General features: G+C 47.3%; 1 protein-coding gene across 2 annotated transcripts in view; it reads right to left on the bottom strand.

Annotated features, from left to right (window-relative positions):
• LOC144823467 (carotenoid-cleaving dioxygenase, mitochondrial-like) overlaps positions 1–24733 on the bottom strand; it is a 742462-nt gene that overhangs the window by 2268 nt on the left and 715461 nt on the right. For both annotated transcript variants that reach the window (XM_078682002.1, XM_078682003.1), the window contains 2 exons: positions 21355–21537; positions 343–453 (listed from right to left, as the gene is read on the bottom strand). In XM_078682002.1, the coding sequence (XP_078538128.1) occupies positions 343–453; positions 21355–21537 (294 nt within the window). The remainder of the gene's footprint in view (positions 1–342; positions 454–21354; positions 21538–24733) is intronic.

Genomic DNA, 24733 nt, shown 5'->3' with positions numbered 1-24733 from the left:
GTTTACCTTTGCACAGACATTATCATATAGCAATTTTTATGGACACTACCGCCGCCTAAAGAGTAATGAAAGCTGCAAGTAGCTAATCCCTGACAAAGAAAGAAAATAAATAATATCATTGTAATTTTGTGTGGATTATTTCATAGACAAATAACTTTAATTTTGGACGATGTGCAGAAAAAATTCTAATTCTGACAACAACAAAAAATTCAGTCATGAGGTATTAAAATATATACATGCGAAGCACATTTATAATATTTTTTTATTTAATAAAAAAGTGGTTTCCAATTTTATTGTATAATATACAGTACTAGGTGAAAGTGAAAAAAAAATTGTAATCACCTGGTTCGGTGTAATGACAACAGACAGAATAACTCCTTCATCTTCTTCTGTAGCATCTGGTAGTGGCACGAAAACAGGCTCTGATGGGTAGAATCCAGTCTGTCGCCAGACCTAACAACGAAAAATATTCTTCAAAGCATCACCAAAAGCACAGAAACTCTAATTATAAAGTATTCTGAAGAAGTTATTCAAATCTCAAAGTATCCAATGCACAACGTGTTCTGTAACTAAGTTCCAATTAGGTCCATTAAAAAGTAAAATGTGGAAACAGACATGGCAGTCCCTGATTCACAAAATGAGGCTATGTGAACATTTAGCATTCCACGTTATCTGACCTGCAGATAGTCCCGTTTCACATGTGCAATAATTATTAATAACAACATATGTGTCAGCATACACTGTTACAGCATACACTGTTGGAACTATGATATATTTATTTGGAGAATTGAAACGTTGGAGAGATAAACACCTCTAAAGGTCATCTCATATGTTATCACATGCCAATTCAAGGAGAGCTACATAGAATGCTTTACTGACTAATTCTATTCAAAGGGACTCTTGCGACTTGTTAAAGTGCAATACCTAGTCAAGCAAGATTGGCTTTGGACTCTGCACTTCTGCAGAGTTGAAGCGAATCGTATTTGCAGTGAGTGTGTTCCATATACTTAGGGCCAAATGTACGATCGTTTTTTGGGGTTGCAAACGGGAAATAGGGCTGTTTGTGACAGCAAAATAGGTCTGTGCCATGTACAAATCCTATTTTCCGAGTCAGTAGCCTAATACCGACACTCAAAATAGGTTTTGCGACTCGTTATTAGGAAGGGGCGATCCAAGGGCATCCCTTCCTAATAGTGAGTCGCACTTCTATGTATATTTGTTTTGCAACCGCAATTCCAGGTCACAAAACACTCTCAGTTTACCACCTATTTCAAAATGGTGGTAAGCCACTTGCAAACTGGAAGGGTTCCCCAGGGGACCACTTCCCCTTAGTGACTGGCCGCGAAAATTATTTTTAAGAGCAGGCAGTGGTCCCACTGCCTACTCTTTAAAAATGGAACTGAAACGTTTCATTTTTCTTTTTTAAATACATCCCGTTTTCCTTTAACCTCTTCCATGCGTCGGCTGGCCCCGGCGGTCTGACGTCACACTGGCCGTGTGCGGAGGACGGCCTGGGGCCGTCCGAACCGCCCACGTGTGGAATTCCTCAGCACTGCGGGGGAATTCCGGCCGCAGCGAAGCACTTAAGGAACAAGGGGTGCAATAAAAAACTGCTTTATTTAAAAAGCGGTACAAAAGGGGGTGGTAATGGACGGAGCATCTGAACCAATCAAACACTCACACCCAGTCAAGAGATCTGGGTTTAATCCATCACCGTTCTTTAGCTCACTCTGCCACCCCAGTTCAGACATGGCCATATGCAAATCAGTCTGACCCTGTGCCTCATGGGAACAGTCCAGCCCGAACTGCCAAGCCATGCCTTCCCTGGACCGGAAACAAGCTTCCGAGGACCGGTTTCTGGCAATTCAGCCGCCTTCAGCCCGGCTAGCATGAATCCAGTGGCAAAGTGAGCAAGGGACTCACGTCTGAGCATACCCTGCCAACTTATGGCAAACAAAATGGAACAAAAGGGGGTGGTGATGGACGGAGCACCTGAACCAATCAAACACTCACACCCAGTCAAGAGATCTGGGTTTACTCCATCACCGTTCTTTAGCCCACTCTGCCACCCCAGTTCAGACATGGTCATATGCAAATCAGTCTGACCCTGTGCCTCATGGGAACAGTCCAGCCCGAACTGCCAAGCCATGCCTTCCCTGGACCGGAAACAAGCTTCCGAGGACCGGTTTCTGGCATTTCAGCCGTCTTCAGCCCGGCTTGCTTGAATCCAGTGGCAAAGTGAGCAAGGGACTCACGTCTGAGCATACCCTGCCAACTTATGGCGAACAAAATGATACAAAAGGGGGTGGTGATGGACGGAGCATCTGAACCAATCAAACACTCACACCCAGTCAAGAGATCTGGGTTTAATCCATCACTGTTCTTTAGCCCACTCTGCCACCCCAGTTCAGACATGGCCATATGCAAATCAGTCTGACCCTGTGCCACATGGGAACAGTCCAGCCCGAACTGCCAAGCCATGCCTTCCCTGGATGGGAAACAAGCTTCCGAGGAGCGGTTTCTGGCATTTCAGCCGTTTTCAGCCTGGCTTGCTTGAATCCAGTGGCAAAGTGAGCAAGGGTATCACGTCTGAGCATACCCTGCCAACTTATGGCAAACAAAATGGTACAAAAGGGGGTGGTGATGGACGGAGCATCTGAACCAATCAAACACTCACACCCAGTCAAGAGATCTGGGTTTAATCCATCACCGTTCTTTAGCCCACTCTGCCACCCCAGTTCAGACATAGCCAAATGCAAATCAATCTGACCCTGTGCCTCATGGGAACAGTCCAGCCCGAACTGCCAAGCCATGCCTTCCCTGGACCGGAAAGAAGCTTCCGAGGACCGGTTTCTGGCATTTCAGCCGTCTTCAGCCCGGCTTGCTTGAATCCAGTGGCAAAGTGAGCAAGGGACTCATGTCTGAGCATACCCTGCCAACTTATGGCGAACAAAATGGTACAAAAGGGGGTGGTGATGGACGGAGCATCTGAACCAATCAAACACTCACACACAGTCAAGAGATCTGGGTTTAATCCATCACCGTTCTTTAGCCCACTCTGCCACCCCAGTTCAGACATGGCCATATGCAAATCAGTCTGACCCTGTGCCTCATGGGAACAGTCCAGCCCGAACTGCCAAGCCATGCCTTCCCTGGACCGGAAACAAGCTTCCGAGGACCGGTTTCTGGCATTTCAGCCGTCTTCAGCCCGGCTTGCTTGAATCCAGTGGCAAAGTGAGCAAGGGACTCACGTCTGAGCATACCCTGCCAACTTATGGCGAACAAAATGATACAAAAGGGGGTGGTGATGGACGGAGCATATGAACCAATCAAACACTCACACCCAGTCAAGAGATCTGGGTTTAATCCATCACCGTTCTTTAGCCCACTCTGCCACCCCAGTTCAGACATGGCCATATGCAAATCAGTCTGACCCTGTGCCACATGGGAACAGTCCAGCCCGAACTGCCAAGCCATGCCTTCCCTGGACCGGAAACAAGCTTCTGAGGAGCGGTTTCTGGCATTTCAGCCGTCTTCAGCCTGGCTTGCTTGAATTCAGTGGCAAAGTGAGCAAGGGTATCACGTCTGAGCATACCCTGCCAACTTATGGCAAACAAAATGGTACAAAAGGGGGTGGTGATGGACGGAGCATCTGAACCAATCAAACACTCACACCCAGTCAAGAGATCTGGGTTTAATCCATCACCGTTCTTTAGCCCACTCTGCCACCCCAGTTCAGACATAGCCAAATGCAAATCAATCTGACCCTGTGCCTCATGGGAACAGTCCAGCCCGAACTGCCAAGCCATGCCTTCCCTGGACCGGAAAGAAGCTTCCGAGGACCGGTTTCTGGCATTTCAGCCGTCTTCAGCCCGGCTTGCTTGAATCCAGTAGCAAAGTGAGCAAGGGACTCATGTCTGAGCATACCCTGCCAACTTATGGCGAACAAAATGGTACAAAAGGGGGTGGTGATGGACGGAGCATCTGAACCAATCAAACACTCACACCCAGTCAAGAGATCTGGGTTTAATCCATCACCGTTCTTTAGCCCACTCTGCCACCCCAGTTCAGACATGGCCATATGCAAATCAGTCTGACCCTGTGCCTCATGGGAACAGTCCAGCCCGAACTGCCAAGCCATGCCTTCCCTGGACCAGAAACAAGCTTCTGAGGACCGGTTTCTGGCATTTCAGCCGTCTTCAGCCCGGCTTGCTTGAATCCAGTGGCAAAGTGAGCAAGGGACTCACGTCTGAGCATACCCTGCCAATTTATGGCGAACAAAATGATACAAAAGGGGGTGGTGATGGACGGAGCATCTGAACCAATCAAACACTCACACCCAGTCAAGAGATCTGGGTTTAATCCATCACCGTTCTTTAGCCCACTCTGCCACCCCAGTTCAGACATGGCCATATGCAAATCAGTCTGACCCTGTGCCACATGGGAACAGTCCAGCCCGAACTGCCAAGCCATGCCTTCCCTGGACCAGAAACAAGCTTCTGAGGACCGGTTTCTGGCATTTCTGCCGTCTTCAGCCCGGCTTGCTTGAATCCAGTGGCAAAGTGAGCAAGGGACTCACGTCTGAGCATACCCTGCCAACTTATGGCGAACAAAATGATACAAAAGGGGGTGGTGATGGACGGAGCATCTGAACCAATCAAACACTCACACCCAGTCAAGAGATCTGGGTTTAATCCATCACCGTTCTTTAGCCCACTCTGCCACCCCAGTTCAGACATGGCCATATGCAAATCAGTCTGACCCTGTGCCACATGGGAACAGTCCAGCCCGAACTGCCAAGCCATGCCTTCCCTGGACCGGAAACAAGCTTCCGAGGAGCGGTTTCTGGCATTTCAGCCGTCTTCAGCCTGGCTTGCTTGAATCCAGTGGCAAAGTGAGCAAGGGTATCACGTCTGAGCATACCCTGCCAACTTATGGCAAACAAAATGGTACAAAAGGGGGTGGTGATGGACGGAGCATCTGAACCAATCAAACACTCACACCCAGTCAAGAGATCTGGGTTTAATCCATCACCGTTCTTTAGCCCACTCTGCCACCCCAGTTCAGACATAGCCAAATGCAAATCAATCTGACCCTGTGCCTCATGGGAACAGTCCAGCCCGAACTGCCAAGCCATGCCTTCCCTGGACCGGAAAGAAGCTTCCGAGGACCGGTTTCTGGCATTTCAGCCGTCTTCAGCCCGGCTTGCTTGAATCCAGTGGCAAAGTGAGCAAGGGACTCATGTCTGAGCATACCCTGCCAACTTATGGCGAACAAAATGGTACAAAAGGGGGGTGGTGATGGACGGAGCATCTGAACCAATCAAACACTCACACCCAGTCAAGAGATCTGGGTTTAATCCATCACCGTTCTTTAGCCCACTCTGCCACCCCAGTTCAGACATGGCCATATGCAAATCAGTCTGACCCTGTGCCTCATGGGAACAGTCCAGCCCGAACTGCCAAGCCATGCCTTACCTGGACCAGAAACAAGCTTCTGAGGACCGGTTTCTGGCATTTCTGCCGTCTTCAGCCCGGCTTGCTTGAATCCAGTGGCAAAGTGAGCAAGGGACTCACGTCTGAGCATACCCTGCCAACTTATGGCGAACAAAATGGTACAAAAGGGGGTGGTGATGGGCGGAGCATCTGAACCAATCAAACACTCACACCCAGTCAAGAGATCTGGGTTTAATCCATCAGCGTTCTTTAGCCCACTCTGCCACCCCAGTTCAGACATGGCCATATGCAAATCAGTCTGACCCTGTGCCTCATGGGAACAGTCCAGCCCGAACTGCCAAGCCATGCCTTCCCTGGACCGGAAACAAGCTTCTGAGGACCGGTTTCTGGCATTTCAGCCGTCTTCAGCCCGGCTTGCTTGAATCCAGTGGCAAAGTGAGCAAGGGACTCACGTCTGAGCATACCCTGCCAACTTATGGCGAACAAAATGGTACAAAAGGGGGTGGTGATGGACGGAGCATCTGAACCAATCAAACACTCACACCCAGTCAAGAGATCTGGGTTTAATCCATCACCGTTCTTTAGCCCACTCTGCCACCCCAGTTCAGACATGGCCATATGCAAATCAGTCTGACCCTGTGCCTCATGGGAACAGTCCAGCCCGAACTGCCAAGCCATGCCTTCCCTGGAGCGGAAACAAGCTTCCGAGGACCGGTTTCTGGCATTTCAGCCGTCTTCAGCCCGGCTTGCTTGAATCCAGTGGCAAAGTGAGCAAGGGACTCACGTCTGTGCATACCCTGCCAACTTATGTCGAACAAAATGGTACAAAAGGGGGTGGTGATGGATGGAGCATCTGAACAAATCAAACACTCACACCCAGTCAAGAGATCTGGGTTTAATCCATCCCCGTTCTTTAGCCCACTCTGCCACCCCAGTTCAGATATGCAAATCAGTCTGACCCTGTGCCTCATGGGAACAGTCCAGCCCGAACTGCCAAGCCATGCCTTCCCTGGACCAGAAACAAGTTTCCGAGGACCGGTTTTTGGCATTTCAGCCGTCTTCAGCCCGGCTTGCTTGAATCCAGTGGCAAAGTGAGCAAGGGACTCACGTCTGAGCATACCCTGCCAACTTATGGCGAACAAAATGGTACAAAAGGGGGTGGTGATGGACGGAGCATCTGAACCAATCAAACACTCACACCCAGTCAAGAGATCTGGGTTTAATCCATCAGCGTTCTTTAGCCCACTCTGCCACCCCAGTTCAGACATGGCCATATGCAAATCAGTCTGACCCTGTGCCTCATGGGAACAGTCCAGCCCGAACTGCCAAGCCATGCCTTCCCTGGACCGGAATCAAGCTTCCGAGGACAAGTTTCTGGCATTTCAGCCGTCTTCAGCCCGGCTTGCTTGAATCCAGTGGCAAAGTGAGCAAGGGACTCACGTCTGAGCATACCCTGCCAACTTATGGCGAACAAAATGGTACAAAAGGGGGTGGTGATGGACGGAGCATCTGAACCAATCAAACACTCACACCCAGTCAAGAGATCTGGGTTTAATCCATCACCGTTCTTTAGCCCACTCTGCCACCCCAGTTCAGACATGGCCATATGCAAATCAGTCTGACCCTGTGCCACATGGTAACAGTCCAGCCCGAACTGCCAAGCCATGCCTTCCCTGGACCGGAAACAAGCTTCCGAGGAGCGGTTTCTGGCATTTCAGCCGTCTTCAGCCTGGCTTGCTTGAATCCAGTGGCAAAGTGAGCAAGGGACTCACGTCTGAGCATACCCTGCCAACTTATGGCAAACAAAATGGTACAAAAGGGGGTGGTGATGGACGGAGCATCTGAACCAATCACACACTCACACCCAGTCAAGAGATCTGGGTTTAATCCATCACCGTTCTTTAGCCCACTCTGCCACCCCAGTTCAGACATGGCCATATGCAAATCAGTCTGACCCTGTGCCTCATGGGAACAGTCCAGCCCGAACTGCCAAGCCATGCCTTCCCTGGACCGGAAACAAGCTTCCGAGGACTGGTTTCTGGTATTTCAGCCGTCTTCAGCCCGGCTTGCTTGAATCCAGTGGCAAAGTGAGCAAGGGACTCATGTCTGAGCATACCCTGCCAACTTATGGCGAACAAAATGGTACAAAAGGGGGTGGTGATGGACGGAGCATCTGAACCAATCAAACACTCACACCCAGTCAAGATATCTGGGTTTAATCCATCACCGTTCTTTAGCCCACTCTGCCACCCCAGTTCAGACATGGCCATATGCAAATCAGTCTGACCCTGTGCCTCATGGGAACAGTCCAGCCCGAACTGCCAAGCCATGCCTTCCCTGGACCAGAAACAAGCTTCTGAGGACCGGTTTCTGGCATTTCAGCCGTCTTCAGCCCGGCTTGCTTGAATCCAGTGGCAAAGTGAGCAAGGGACTCACGTCCGAGCATACCCTGCCAACTTATGGCGAACAAAATGGTACAAAAGGGGGTGGTGATGGGCGGAGCATCTGAACCAATCAAACACTCACACCCAGTCAAGAGATCTGGGTTTAATCCATCAGCGTTCTTTAGCCCACTCTGCCACCCCAGTTCAGACATGGCCATATGCAAATCAGTCTGACCCTGTGCCTCATGGGAACAGTCCAGCCCGAACTGCCAAGCCATGCCTTCCCTGGACCGGAAACAAGCTTCTGAGGACCGGTTTCTGGCATTTCAGCCGTCTTCAGCCCGGCTTGCTTGAATCCAGCGGCAAAGTGAGCAAGGGACTCACGTCTGAGCATATCCTGCCAACTTATGGCGAACAAAATGGTACAAAAGGGGGTGGTGATGGACGGAGCATCTGAACCAATCAAACACTCACACCCAGTCAAGAGATCTGGGTTTAATCCATCACCGTTCTTTAGCCCACTCTGCCACCCCAGTTCAGACATGGCCATATGCAAATCAGTCTGACCCTGTGCCTCATGGGAACAGTCCAGCCCGAACTGCCAAGCCATGCCTTCCCTGGAGCGGAAACAAGCTTCCGAGGACCGGTTTCTGGCATTTCAGCCGTCTTCAGCCCGGCTTGCTTGAATCCAGTGGCAAAGTGAGCAAGGGACTCACGTCTGTGCATACCCTGCCAACTTATGGCGAACAAAATGGTACAAAAGGGGGTGGTGATGGATGGAGCATCTGAACAAATCAAACACTCACACCCAGTCAAGAGATCTGGGTTTAATCCATCCCCGTTCTTTAGCCCACTCTGCCACCCCAGTTCAGATATGCAAATCAGTCTGACCCTGTGCCTCATGGGAACAGTCCAGCCCGAACTGCCAAGCCATGCCTTCCCTGGACCAGAAACAAGTTTCCGAGGACCGGTTTCTGGCATTTCAGCCGTCTTCAGCCCGGCTTGCTTGAATCCAGTGGCAAAGTGAGCAAGGGACTCACGTCTGAGCATACCCTGCCAACTTATGGCGAACAAAATGGTACAAAAGGGGGTGGTGATGGACGGAGCATCTGAACCAATCAAACACTCACACCCAGTCAAGAGATCTGGGTTTAATCCATCACCGTTCTTTAGCCCACTCTGCCACCCCAGTTCAGACATGGCCATATGCAAATCAGTCTGACCCTGTGCCTCATGGGAACAGTCCAGCCCGAACTGCCAAGCCATGCCTTCCCTGGAGCGGAAACAAGCTTCCGAGGACCGGTTTCTGGCATTTCAGCCGTCTTCAGCCCGGCTTGCTTGAATCCAGTGGCAAAGTGAGCAAGGGACTCACGTCTGTGCATACCCTGCCAACTTATGGCGAACAAAATGGTACAAAAGGGGGTGGTGATGGATGGAGCATCTGAACAAATCAAACACTCACACCCAGTCAAGAGATCTGGGTTTAATCCATCCCCGTTCTTTAGCCCACTCTGCCACCCCAGTTCAGATATGCAAATCAGTCTGACCCTGTGCCTCATAGGAACAGTCCAGCCCGAACTGCCAAGCCATGCCTTCCCTGGACCAGAAACAAGTTTCCGAGGACCGGTTTCTGGCATTTCAGCCGTCTTCAGCCCGGCTTGCTTGAATCCAGTGGCAAAGTGAGCAAGGGACTCACGTCTGAGCATACCCTGCCAACTTATGGCGAACAAAATGGTACAAAAGGGGGTGGTGATGGACGGAGCATCTGAACCAATCAAACACTCACACCCAGTCAAGAGATCTGGGTTTAATCCATCAGCGTTCTTTAGCCCACTCTGCCACCCCAGTTCAGACATGGCCATATGCAAATCAGTCTGACCCTGTGCCTCATGGGAACAGTCCAGCCCGAACTGCCAAACCATGCCTTCCCTGGACCGGAATCAAGCTTCCGAGGACAAGTTTCTGGCATTTCAGCCGTCTTCAGCCCGGCTTGCTTGAATCCAGTGGCAAAGTGAGCAAGGGACTCACGTCTGAGCATACCCTGCCAACTTATGGCGAACAAAATGGTACAAAAGGGGGTGGTGATGGACGGAGCATCTGAACCAATCAAACACTCACACCCAGTCAAGAGATCTGGGTTTAATCCATCACCGTTCTTTAGCCCACTCTGCCACCCCAGTTCAGACATGGCCATATGCAAATCAGTCTGACCCTGTGCCACATGGTAACAGTCCAGCCCGAACTGCCAAGCCATGCCTTCCCTGGACCGGAAACAAGCTTCCGAGGAGCGGTTTCTGGCATTTCAGCCGTCTTCAGAATGGCTTGCTTGAATCCAGTGGCAAAGTGAGCAAGGGACTCACGTCTGAGCATACCCTGCCAACTTATGGCAAACAAAATGGTACAAAAGGGGGTGGTGATGGACGGAGCATCTGAACCAATCACACACTCACACCCAGTCAAGAGATCTGGGTTTAATCCATCACCGTTCTTTAGCCCACTCTGCCACCCCAGTTCAGACATGGCCATATGCAAATCAGTCTGACCCTGTGCCTCATGGGAACAGTCCAGCCCGAACTGCCAAGCCATGCCTTCCCTGGACCGGAAACAAGCTTCCGAGGACTGGTTTCTGGTATTTCAGCCGTCTTCAGCCCGGCTTGCTTGAATCCAGTGGCAAAGTGAGCAAGGGACTCATGTCTGAGCATACCCTGCCAACTTATGGCGAACAAAATGGTACAAAAGGGGGTGGTGATGGACGGAGCATCTGAACCAATCAAACACTCACACCCAGTCAAGATATCTGGGTTTAATCCATCAGCGTTCTTTAGCCCACTCTGCCACCCCAGTTCAGACATGGCCATATGCAAATCAGTCTGACCCTGTGCCTCATGGAAACAGTCCAGCCCGAACTGCCAAGCCATGCCTTCCCTGGACCGGAAACAAGCTTCCGAGGACCGGTTTCTGGCATTTCAGCCGTCTTCAGCCCGGCTTGCTTGAATCTAGTTGCAAAGTGAGCAAGGGACTCACGTCTGAGCATACCCTGCCAACTTATGGTGAACAAAATGGTACAAAAGGGGGTGGTGATGGCCGGAGCATCTGAACAAATCAAACACTCACACCCAGTCAAGAGATCTGGGTTTAATCCATCCCCGTTCTTTAGCCCACTCTGCCACCCCAGTTCAGACATGGCCATATGCAAATCAGTCTGACCCTGTGCCTCATGGGAACAGTCCAGCCCGAACTGCCAAGCCATGCCTTCCCTGGACCAGAAACAAGCTTCCGAGGACCGGTTTCTGGCATTTCAGCCGTCTTCAGCCCGGCTTGCTTGAATCCAGTGGCAAAGTGAGCAAGGGACTCACGTCTGAGCATACCCTGCCAACTTATGGCGAACAAAATGGTACAAAAGGGGGTGGTGATGGACGGAGCATCTGAACCAATCAAACACTCACACCCAGTCAAGAGATCTGGGTTTAATCCATCAGCGTTCTTTAGCCCACTCTGCCACCCCAGTTCAGACATGGCCATATGCAAATCAGTCTCACCCTGTGCCTCATGGGAACAGTCCAGCCCGAACTGCCAAGCCATGCCTTCCCTGGACCGGAAACAAGCTTCCGAGGACCGGTTTCTGGCATTTCAGCCATCTTCAGCCTGGCTTGCTTGAATCCAGTGGCAAAGTGAGCAAGGGACTCACGTCTGAGCATACCCTGCCAACTTATGGCGAACAAAATGGTACAAAAGGGGGTGGTGATGGACGGAGCATCTGAACCAATCAAACACTCACACCCAGTCAAGAGATCTGGGTTTAATCCATCACCGTTCTTTAGCCCACTCTGCCACCCCAGTTCAGACATGGCCATATGCAAATCAGTCTGACCCTGTGCCTAATGGGAACAGTCCAGCCCGAACTGCCAAGCCATGCCTTCCCTGGACCGGAAACAAGCTTCCGAGGACTAGTTTCTGGCATTTCAGCCGTCTTCAGCCCGGCTTGCTTGAATCCAGTGGCAAAGTGAGCATGGGACTCACGTCTGAGCATACCCTGCCAACTTATGGCGAACAAAATGGTACAAAAGGGGGTGGTGATGGACGGAGCATCTGAACCAATCAAACACTCACACCCAGTCAAGAGATCTGGGTTTAATCCATCAGCGTTCTTTAGCCCACTCTGCCACCCCAGTTCAGACATGGCCATATGCAAATCAGTCTGACCCTGTGCCTCATGGGAACAGTCCAGCCCGAACTGCCAAGCCATGCCTTTCCTGGACCGGAAACAAGCTTCCGAGGACCGGTTTCTGGCATTTCAGCCGTCTTCAGCCCGGCTTGCTTGAATCCAGTGGCAAAGTGAGCAAGGGACTCACGTCTGAGCATACCCTACAAACTTATGGCGAACAAAATGGTACAAAAGGGGGTGGTGCTGGACGGAGCATCTGAACCAATCAAACACTCACACCCAGTCAAGAGATCTGGGTTTAATCCATCACCGTTCTTTAGCCCACTCTGCCAGCCTAGTTCAGACATGGCCATATGCAAATCAGTCTGACCCTGTGCCTCATGGGAACAGTCCAGCCCAAACTGCCAAGCCATGCCTTCCCTGGACCGGAAACAAGCTTCCGAGGACCGGTTTCTGGCATTTCAGCCGTCTTCAGCCCGGCTTGCTTGAATCCAGTGGCAAAGTGAGCAAGGGACTCACGTCTGAGCATACCCTGCCAACTTATGGCGAACAAAATGGTACAAAAGGGGGTGGTGATGGACGGAGCATCTGAACCAATCAAACACTCACACCCAGTCAAGCGATCTGGGTTTAATCCATCAGCGTTCTTTAGCCCACTCTGCCACCCCAGTTCAGACATGGCCATATGCAAATCAGTCTGACCCTGTGCCTCATGGGAACAGTCCAGCCCAAACTGCCAAGCCATGCCTTCCCTGGACCGGAAACAAGCTTCCGAGAACCGGTTTCTGGCATTTCAGCCGTCTTCAGCCCGGCTTGCTTGAATCCAGTGGCAAAGTGAGCAAGGGACTCACGTCTGAGCATACCCTGCCAACTTATGGCGAACAAAATGGTACAAAAGGGGGTGGTGATGGACGGAGCATCTGAACCAATCAAACACTCACACCCAGTCAAGAGAACTGGGTTTAATCCATCAGCGTTCTTTAGCCCACTCTGCCACCCCAGTTCAGACATGGCCATATGCAAATCAGTCTGACCCTGTGCCTCATGGGAACAGTCCAGCCTGAACTGCCAAGCCATGCCTTCCCTGGACCGGAAACAAGCTTCCGAGGACCGGTTTCTGGCATTTCAGCCGTCTGCAGCCCGGCTTGCTTGAATCTAGTGGCAAAGTGAGCAAGGGACTCACGTCTGAGCATACCCTGCCAACTTACGGCGAACAAAATGGTACAAAAGGGGGTGGTGATGGACGGTGCATCTGAACAAATCAAACACTCACACCCAGTCAAGAGATCTGGGTTTAATCCATCCCCGTTCTTTAGCCCACTCTGCCACCCCAGTTCAGACATGGCCATATGCAAATCAGTCTGACCCTGTGCCTCATGGGAACAGTCCAGCCCGAACTGCCAAGCCATGCCTTCCCTGGACCAGAAACAAGCTTCAGAGGACCGGTTTCTGGCATTTCAGCCGTCTTCAGCCCGGCTTGCTTGAATCCAGTGGCAAAGTGAGCAAGGGACTCACGTCTGAGCATACCCTGCCAACTTATGGCGAACAAAATGGTATAAAAGGGGGTGGTGATGGACGGAGCATCTGAACCAATCAAACACTCACACCCAGTCAAGAGATCTGGGTTTAATCCATCAGCGTTCTTTAGCCCACTCTGCCACCCCAGTTCAGACATAGCCATATGCAAATCAGTCTGACACTGTGCCTCATGGGAACAGTCCAGCCCGAACTGCCAAGCCATGCCTTCCCTGGACCGGAAACAAGCTTCCGAAGGACCGGTTTCTGGCATTTCAGCCGTCTTCAGCCCGGCTTGCTTGAATCCAGTGGCAAAGTGAGCAAGGGACTCACGTCTGAGCATACCCTGCCAACTTATGGCGAACAAAATGGTACAAAAGGGGGTGGTGATGGACGGAGCATCTGAACCAATCAAACACTCACACCCAGTCAAGAGATCTGGGTTTAATCCATCACCGTTCTTTAGCCCACTCGGCCACCCCAGTTCAGACATGGGCTAAAGAACGTCATGGATTAAACCCAGATCTGTTGACTGGGTGTGAGTGTTTGATTGGTTCAGATGCTCCGTCCATCACAGGCCCCTTTTGTACCACTTTGTCCGCCATAAGTTGGCAGGGTATGCTCAGACGGGAGTCCCTCACGTAAGGGGGGAAACACCACGTTAGGGACTATGGACAATTTCATAACCCGTGCGGTATCAGTGGTAGAAAAGGAGATCATACTAGCGGAACGCAGACTGTCACGGGAATATCTGGCTCATAGACGATCCTCTATGGGGTCCCTCGCACAGGCTAAATCACCCTCAAATAGCCTCATACCAGCCGACTCTAACACTGCTGCCATTCCTAGTGATACACAACCATGTGTCCTTGACACACGACGGGCTAGTGACTTTTATGAAATTACATCTGACCAGGCTCCCCTACAAAAATCTCCTACGAACGTTCAAACAAACAACACTCAAACCTCAGTACCATTGTCCTTACCCTTAGTAATGATACATGACGCTCCCTCAGTCCACCTCCTCAAATCACCCCCTAAGATGACAGGGCGAACAGCTGCTAAAAGGAAAAGATTGGTCACCCCTCGTAAAGCGTATAGATTAAAAACCCTAAAAAGAATACGTAAGAACTTCATGAATGTAGGTGACCAGAGCCAAAAAGTAGCAAACCATCTAATGAACAACAGGAATGAGCATGGAGAATCCATGGAGCATAATAAAACAAGAGAGCATGCCGACACAGTTGTTACTATAGAATCAGCCAACAACTCTGTAGAAAAACCGGCACCAGGGAAGCTGACGGAAGAAATTCTTTCACTCATGACATCACTACTACAGCCAGTAACAGTAAAACTGGAAAGGCTAATGGACCGTTTGGACAAATTCGAACAAACATCTTTGGATAATTTTTTCGCCCTGAAAACGCTGGTAAAACTTCACTCAAAGATTGATCAAGAATCTGTAAGATCGGAAAAAAGTCCAATGTCACCCAGACCAGCACATCAACCTGGTCCAGCTATGAAAGACAGGGCTATGAACTCAAAAAAGCAGGTGGCCTCGAGTAGGTCAAATACTGTGCAGGAAGAACCAGGTATGGAGTCCCCGAAAAACTCAATAACCAGTGATAGACCGAAACCGGCTGATCCACCAAAACCGGCTCCACGTAAAATTAAACAAACATCAAAGTCTACCACCCTGGAAACTAAGGCACCTGTTAATCCAACAAAGGGAACGCAAGCTGCAGCCACTTGCAATAACATCAATGCCCAAACATCTGACTGTAGCACTGTTCCGCATAAGCCCAAAAGGGCTTACAATGCTCATCTTCCACCAGGATGCCAACCGTATGTGGTAGTTCTCACCGGGGTTCCACAATTAAAACCAAATAAAAGGGAGTCATACGACGAGCTAAAAAACAAGACCTTGTATTGGCTAAAAGAAAATAGACCTCTGCCCTACACAGTAAACTGCCAGGTTATCCACGTCCGAAGAGTCAGTTGGGTGGGAACAAGATTAAAAGACATTGAAGGAGATTGTATCCTGGTGAACTTTAAAGACCCCTCTGTTGCCCAACTTGTCTATAGCCAACAGCCATGCAGTAATAATAGAGGAATTGGGACCTGCGACCTTAGTTATTTTTACCCGATGCAAGGGGAACAGATTAGCAGAGTTCCACTTCAACATGGGATGACGACTAACAAATATTCCTTTTTTGACCCTCCGACACCACTTGAAAGAATACCACCGTTAACCGTAGGGTCAGATAAGAACTGGTCATGGTGGGGTTACTGACAAACAAACAAAGAGGTTGCACCCAAAGGTCCGCCTGCCCACCCATTCTATAAGGATCTGCAGGTAGGGAAAGCCGCAATCGTTGAAGGTAGCATTGGGGGCCACGGTTCCTTTCCACGTCCCTTGCACAACCAAGTTCATTGGTCTCAGGCAGTCGCACTGACAATCCCGGAGGTCCCCAAGGAGAGCCATCTCTCGGCTACAAGCCACTTAATTGATCGAGAACCCATTGGCCTTGAACCCTGTAAGCCAAAGCGTGACTTAAAGATCTTGTCATGGAACATTGCTGGGTTGTCCAGGAACCTGTGCGACAGAAACTGGAGCTCCTTTATTGAGGAGCATGACATCATACTTATGCAGGAAACATGGGCCACCAATATTATACACAGACTTGGCTTCAAAACGTTCTTCAAGGGGGCAATTCCATCATTAAGAGGTAGACCCTCTGGGGGTCTAATAATATGGACAAGTATCTCCCTGGACGTTGTTGTATCACCACTGTATTTTCCCTCTAAAGACTTACTAGGTGTTAAGATAACCACGAAAAACATGGGAGATGTATATATGATAAATGTTTATAATAGACCCTCCCCACGAAATAAGGCATCATTGGTTATTGAACAACTCAGTTCTTACTTAGTTAACATAGAGCCGGATTCCAAAATATACATAGGAGGGGACTTCAACTGCCAGTTCGAACCCATAGTTGGGCTCGAAAAATTACTAGAAACAGAAGATAGAGCGCTTGACATCCCCCCCTTAGATAATACAAAACATGTAAAATGTTCAGTGGCTGCTATGCAAATTTATGAACTGACTGTATCGCATGGATTGCGGGCATGTAATGGTCGATTAAACCCAGATAAACCGGCCAATTCCACTTTTAGTAAAGGTTTGTCTAAATCCCTGATCGATTTTATGTTAATTTCAATAAACCTCTGGTACCTATTGTTGGCCTTCAAGGTTGTGAACAGACCCGAAAGTGACCACTTCCCCTTACAGTTAGGATTATTATCTGACCCTTTTTTGATGCAAGACTGCGGGATGGAAAATGAGAGCGGGGTAGCTGAGGTTGCTATTTCTAACAATAGGAAGGCAATTAAATGGCCCCACATTCTAGCAAAAGAAGAGACACTCATGGGAATTTATAACATCTTCTCAGATATCGTCCCCCAATATGCAAACACAAGGCTGGGATCCCACGAGGTTTTGGAAATGCATTATCACCTAGTGGAATCTCTAACTCCCCTCCTGAGTAAATGTTGTACTACTAAAAAAGTTAATGTAAATAGGCAACTGGAACTAGAAACGCCCTGGTACAACGAACAATGCAGTATAGCAAAATCGAACCTAATAACTGCAGTGAAATCTAAAGACCAGATGAGGGTTAGAGAGTGTAGGAAAGCTTATAAAACCCTTATGTTTAATGCAAAAAGGGAATGGGACGATCAAAACTGGGAAGACCTTTTGAGTGCAGCTAGGAGACATGATCAATGCACTTTCTGGAATTTAATAGCCAAAAATAACAAAAAAGGCTGTTCCAATAGGGATTTCTTCCTGGATGAAAAGGTTTGGTTTGACCATTTTGTGGGTTTGTATGATCAAGTAGGGTCCTCTGGTGTATATAATGACCCCGGGTTTCTTACTCAGTGCACAACTCCGGTGCAATTTAGTATTAATGAAACGCTCTGTGCTATAAAAGCAGTTAAGGCAGGGAAAGCTCCAGGTCCGGACAAGTTACCTGGCGACTTGTTCACCCATAATTTGGAGGTATGGAGCCCGTATATAAACTTCTTGTGCAATTCAATTTTATTGGGCACCCCGATCCCTGAAACATGGAAAGGGGCGGAAATTATAACTATTTATAAAAAAGGGGATCGTTACAATCCAGGGAACTATAGACCGATTAGTTTAATCGATATTTTACAGAAAATTTTTGCTAGACACATTTTAAATCGGCTTTTAATATGGATTGATGACTCTGAAATCCTATCTAATTATCAAGCAGGGTTCAGATCCAAGACTAGCACTGTGGACCAAGTGTATAGATTTATGTGTATATGCTGGAAGTATGTTAACCACTTCAGCGCTAATGACAAGGGTAACTCGTCATGGACTTTCCATTGATTTCAATGGAAAGTCAATGGAGCTCGTCGAGGACCCTTAGCAGCCAAGTGGTTAATATTAAGAAGAGTAGCATATATGTTGCATTTATGGACCTACGCTCTGCGTTCGATCTTGTCCCCCGCCACTTATTATGGGAGTGCCTAAAAAAGATGGGCGTCCCGGACGATTTGTTAGGTAATCTTATAAAATTGCATACAGACAACTTTGCTAAAGTAAGGTGGGGTAGAAATGGAGAACTTACTCGATCCATTCCAGTGAAAAGAGGTGTGAGACAAGGGTGCGTTCTAGCACCAACCCTCTTTTCATTGTTCGTAAATGATATCCCCCACTACTTAGCTCAATGCAATCATGATTCGCCGAAATTGTGCAGCGAGGCAGTCACTGCATTACTATTCGCGGATGACACCATCCTCATATCTCAAACTCCGAAAGGCTTGCAAAATCTAATAAATAAATTTAATAGTTATTGTGTAATGAAGGGGTTAGAAATAAATTCATCCAAAACGAAATATATGGCAATTAATCCCTCCAAATCCTTTAAGAAGAACTTGGTCCTAAATAATAACAAACTTGAATATGTGGAGTCTTTTGACTATCTGGGCATTAGGCTGGATAGCAGAATGTCTTGGGCGAACCAACTCGACAAAAGCAGGTTAACACTTACACAGAATTCATTGCCCATCTTAAAGATTCATGGTGGGAGTATATCTAAAGCTATTACACCTGCGATTGACGTGTTCCAAGCAAAAGCCCAATCCGCCGCCCTGTATGGGGCCGAAATTTGGGGGCCTTATTCTAAAAAAACATTTGACGTTGTAGAAAACAAGTTTTTCAGACGCCTACTTAGACTACCCCTAAGAACACCTTTGGCGTCACTCTACTTAGACATTGATGTAAAGCGTACTGATTTCTTGTGTTTTTTGCGACCACTGCTTTTTTGGGTGCGATTATGGTCTACCCCAGAACTAAGTAACTACAGAGCAGGCTTATTGGAAATTATGGAATTAGATTCATTCAACACAATTAAGTGGCTGAGACATGTATCTTACTGGTTTACAGTAATAGGTCTATCACATTACTGGGAAACACCAGCTGTATCTATCACCTTGCCTAATAGTTGTAAGATCCAGGTAAAATCTGCCTACTGGAACTATGTGAATAATCATATATATGAACGTGCCACTGGACAACTAACGTCCACATTCTTGCAATTTAAGGATCTTCCATCATTTGAACTTTTTATGGACGAAATTGAGCCACCCCTGGCTAAATCTGTCTTTCTCAAATTCAGATATGGAGTGTTACAGATTAAATCAAATTCCTGCCGGTGGGGAGGAGTAAGTAAAGATCCTCATTGTATTTCATGTGTACTAAACCAGAAAGAAGATGAGGCTCATATCCTCTTCTTTTGTCCATTATATGTTAAATCTCGGAAAAAATGGATCATGCCTCTATGTAAAAATATGGGGACACGTTCATTCAAAGAGGCAGAAAGAATATTTAGAACCTCTAACAGTAGGCTATTAGTGTTTGGTCTGAGTAGGTTTCTCCATGGTGTTTGTATAATCAGAAAGAAGCTTGGATTACCATTTTAGGATTAATTGATTTTAATATTAGTCTTTTAATATTTTTACTATTGTATATAACTGTTTTAAAGAGACATAAAAAAAAAAAAAGTTGATTGAACTGGTCGAGTATGATACCCTGGTATGTATATCCCCCTTAAAACCCATGATTAATGAATATGCCCTGAATTGCACTTTGTCCAAACAGCGCTTTTGTACAATATGAATGTTTTTAAAGTTTTTATTCATTGTAACAAATTTCTATTTTATGAAAAAGTATGTGTATTATATGTATGTTGGCTTAATGACAAAAATGTCGAATAAAAGCTTTTACTACTACTACTATAGGAAGAGGCAATTATACCATGAAAAAGAGGCCCCTCCATAAATGAAGCAACTCCTGCATTCACAAACCAAGGCCAACTAGATATTATTGTCATTTCTAGTAACAGCACATTTTTAAAGGGAGTTAGTAAGGTGAAATGTACTGATGTTTGGACCCAGTTTCAGACTTTAATTGGATTCATAAATCTCAATTGTACGTACCAAAATGTACAAGAGCTATATATTTCCGAGTACTATCAAGCAACATATACTCGGATCCTAAATGTTTACCTGGTGAAAAATTATGCTTCCTTTGCAGAAACCCCCTACCCCAGATCACAATTTGATATGGGGGCATTCTCTCTCCATTCCCACCTTGTAGACACTTTTCCTACCTTTAAATGGAATACATTTCAGAGTGTTTTTAGGGTGTGCACCTACGCACTAGAGGTACACGAATAACCAGAAAGGTACATGTATGTGGGCCTTCATCTATCTTGGGTGGTGGGCACACCCAGAAAGGCGTACAAAGCAGGTACATGTATGTGGGCCTTCACCTACCTTGGGTGGTGGGCGTACAAAGCCTATTTGCAACCTTGGAAATTTCGCCGCAATGGTAAAATTTCTGCATTGAGGAATGGATTTTGGGCATGTAAAATGCCAGCAATCTTGGGGGCATATTACCAAGGGCAAGTATCGCCGCTTTTTCGGCGAATTGTGCCGAGAAAGCGGCGATACTGCTAGAGCCCTATTAACAAGGGCATTTTAACGCCTGGCGCAAGCCCACTTTGCAGGTCGGCGATAAACATCGCTAATGACATGCAAAGTGGGCGTTCCCACGTCCAACCACATGTAAAATGTGGTTGACGTGGGAACACCCTAGTACCTAGGCAGGCGTTTGGAAAGGGAGACCTGCGATAAACTCGTTTATCGCAGGTCTCCCAACGCCTGCTCTGACCAGGTGTTAGGGCATTGATAACATGGGGGAGTGGATCATAAAGCTGAATCCACCCCCCCATATTATCAAGGAATACATTAGCGCGTGAAAAAAACGTTTGTTTTCATGCGCTAATGTGCCATATCGCCGACTATCGCTGGATTTCAATTCGCCTACGTGATGCGCATTGATAATTGCGCGCTAAAAAGGCGATGAAATCCGGAATAGCCGGCGATATGGGGATGTGCGTTGTGCGTTTACTAACGCACTTCTTGGTAACTTGCCCCTTGATTCTGTGACTCAAGATTGGGAATCAAAAAGTGGTCGTTATAAATATTTAAGGTCAACTTTGGGGCACAAAACATTCTGTCAATCAGGCAGGTAGTAGATAAGAACACTCTCTGGAAAATACTTCAAGTGGAAGAAAGCAATGACATACAACAGAATTTAGACAGAATTCACTAACCAACACCACCACAAAGATCAAAATCCAACCATCGCAAAGAATGCGGTCCCTTAAGTGACAGGGTAAAGAAGTCTCATTTGTCAAAGATCTGCTACTTTGAAGACGAAGGAGAGCTTTTGTACCTTGGTCAACTTTGTCTCGACGTCCATCTTTATAAGTGAATCTCCAACAAGGTGTCCAATCCCAAAGCCGTAGAAGAAACGGTATTTCTTTGTGTTGTATCTGGCATAGTTAATGCATGGGAAGTCAAAGCCGCCCAATTCTTCCAGCGACTCGTCATGAAGATTTTCATGAGTACACCACACCTAGCAGAATGGTAACAAGAAAGATATTAGAGAAAAATGACACCAGTAACTCACTTTTTACTGCAATAGTTAGCCAGAATGGAGAGCCCACATATGCTATTGCTGCGAAGTGCTTCAAAGGAAGGGAACAACGACTGTTGACATATAAGTTACAAAAATATTGAGGGTCTCATTTATGAAACCCCTTCTGCCACCGGTGCGTCACTTTTTGTGACGTTCCGTTGCGCAGGAGCCTGCTCCATATTTACGAGGTAGCACTAAGCCACTTTTGTTTGGCTTAATGCTGCCTCATAAATATTGTTCCCTTTAACGCAGTTTTCTGCATTAAAGGGGCGTGCAATGGGTGTTGCTGGGGGCGTTCCCAGCAACATCCATGGCTTTTTGACACTGCCCCAGATTTACGAGAAATCGTAAATCTGAGACAGCGCCAAAAACTAACGCCTCCCCAGGGGAGGCGTTAGAGGCGTAAGGGAGGCACTACGAGGAGAAATATATTTATTTCTTCTCGTTTTCTATTTTCTATGTGTACTGCATTATGCAGCAAACATAGAAAGGGGTAAAAGCCTTTTGTGATTGTTTTGTGCAGGAAGGTTTTCTTTCCTGCATAAAAATAACCATCACCACAACGCAGGCACCCTTGCACCATGGTGCAAAGGTGCCTGCGATGGCGCACGGCAGCCATTGTGTGCCGGCGCAGGGGGAAAGGAATGCGCCATATCTAATAGATACCGCACATTCCTGGCCTTTTCTTTTGCCTTAGGGCAGAGCTGCAGGAAGGCCTGCGGCGCTGCCCTACTGCAAAACCTCATAAATGCGTCCCTGAACATTTGATTCCATTTACCAAAATTTGCGTCACTGGCCCATGTCAGCCTGGAGTTTGTGCTTATTAAGGAAACCAAAGCAAGGCAAGCAGCATTCTTAAAATGTTGTTTTGAACTTAGAGACACACGAGATCAGTGTCTAAATACACTTCTTTGGGCTGAATTAATTAGAGGCGACTTAGATTTTCCAGCACAACAGTATATGGATGAAGCCCTGAAAAATCTTCAAGTAAAAGAACTTGGAAAGCAACAGTCACTTTTCAGGTTTTTAAAAAACTCTTCAATAAAAGCATGCGGAAATTGTACAGTTGCCAAAATCGGCAGGTACTGTCAAAACGATCGCACGCCTGGATGGTTTTAAACAGTTACATTTCTTTGCACTGTCAATGTTAATTTTTCGAGGGCTACCCAAGCTTCTTACAGTACAAATATTATGTTTTATCGCTTTGGATTCGGGAAACATCATTTACTACGAAGGAATTACCCCGCATAACGTTTACCACGCGTCACTCACCACGAAAAGGTCTTTTCCACGCGTATGCTTTCAACGTCCGTCTTTACCACGCGAGTGGTATTCCTTCGTGTCGTTCTGCCTGTACGATCTGCGTGGGCTTGGGTGGGGGGGGGGGGGCTGGGTGGGGCTAGGGGGAGTTGGGGGGGGGGGCTAGGGGGGGTTGGGGGGGTCTCCCCCCCAAAAAAAAAACAAGCGGATAACAATAAATAAATAAGAAAACTTAAAAAACGAACAAGGAAATAGCCTCACCAACAAGGAGACGTGTACGTCATAATTGAAGTCCTTTCACAGTTTTGATAGACGTGTTTTGACGCTTGTTTCCGTGGTCGGTGGAAGAAAGGGCTGATGGGGAAAGACGTACAGGGGTCAGATAAGAATCTAAACTTTATTAATTAAGGTATTATTTAAGCGCATTATGAAAAAAATAAAAATAAAATGTAAGGGAATCTGTTGTTTTTAATTGTTTAAAACATCGATCTTTTCCTTCATACTGCATGTAGCCTATCAGCATCGTTATGTAAATTTAAATGAGACGTGAGATGTTTCGTAACGTTAATTTTGCGGAGTAAAAACATGCGTTGTCAAATGCTGCGTGGTGAAGACACATGCGAACTAAAGTTCGCGTGGTAATGCCATGCGTGGAACTTGTCTTCGTGGAAAAATCATATATTCCCATTTCTTGCCATCTCACGATCGTGCACAGACACGGGACCGGGCAAGGGGAAGTGTAACATGTGCAGACACTGTAATCAAGTGAAAGCAACCTTATACACGTGGTCTGCACATGTCCAGCCCTAGTGGTAGAAAGAACGAAATATCTTAAAAATGTGTTCGATTTAAGACATATTAGAGTTTATGGCCAAGCTGTCATTAGCTGCTTAAATCCTAACGATCCAATTTTAAATGTAAACGTAGTCAATTTTTTCTCCTAATCAGAATGGAAGTCAACTTAATTTAATTAGTGGCATATTTACACTGGTATTGCGACACCAGAACAACACTTTTCCCGACATTCCGGTGACGCAATGCCCTGCACTATATTTACAAAGTGTCGTCAAGACACTTTTTGTGGCTTACCGCCACTTTGTACATATGGTACCCGTTCACATTTTTCTGTGTGAAAGAGGCTTGTTATGGGTGTTGCTGTGGGTGTTCCACCGCAACACCCATTGATTTTTGACGCTGTTCCAGATTTACAAGGATCTGTAAATCTGAGGCAGCTACAAAAACTAAACGCAAGCAAAAGCTGGCATTAGATTGGCGCAACAAGGATTTTTTCCCCCCACTTTTTTCTTTTTCTATGTGTGCTACATTCTGCAGCTAACATAGAAAGAGAAAAATGCCATTAATTATTCCTTTTGTGCAGGATGGTAGCCTTTCCTGCACAAAAAAATCATTAGATGAAGGCGATTTGCTGCTTCTATGTGTGCTGCAGAATGCAGCACACCTAGAAGTAGCAGATCACCCTTATTTATTGTTTATGTGCAGGAAGGCACACCTTCCTGCACATAAACAATCACCCCTGTAACGCAGGCACCCTTGCATTATGGCGCCATGGTTTCAGTGTTGGCGCTAGGCACCTATTTTTAGCGTCAGCGCAAAGGAAAAACAGGGGTGCGTCGTATTCTTGTAAATACGGTGCATCCCTGTTTTTTTTAAATTACGCGATGCTGCAAAATTTGTCACAGCGCCACACCATTTCCTCATAAATATGCCGCTTAGTGACAAGCCAGTTGAAAGGGAGCAATCCCCTTTTTTAAAAACGTATTTTATGCTTATTTCTCACTTTTATTTGAATTCACCAGTATGCAGTTCCTCACAAGGGAACTGGTGAGGGTCTGATGGGTTGCTGGACCCTGGT

Source organism: Lissotriton helveticus, chromosome 3_1 (assembly GCF_964261635.1).
Source record: "Lissotriton helveticus chromosome 3_1, aLisHel1.1, whole genome shotgun sequence".
Classification (NCBI taxonomy): domain Eukaryota; kingdom Metazoa; phylum Chordata; class Amphibia; order Caudata; family Salamandridae; genus Lissotriton; species Lissotriton helveticus.
Note: the sequence above shows the minus strand (reverse complement) of the source record. Positions and strands in the feature narration are given on the sequence as shown.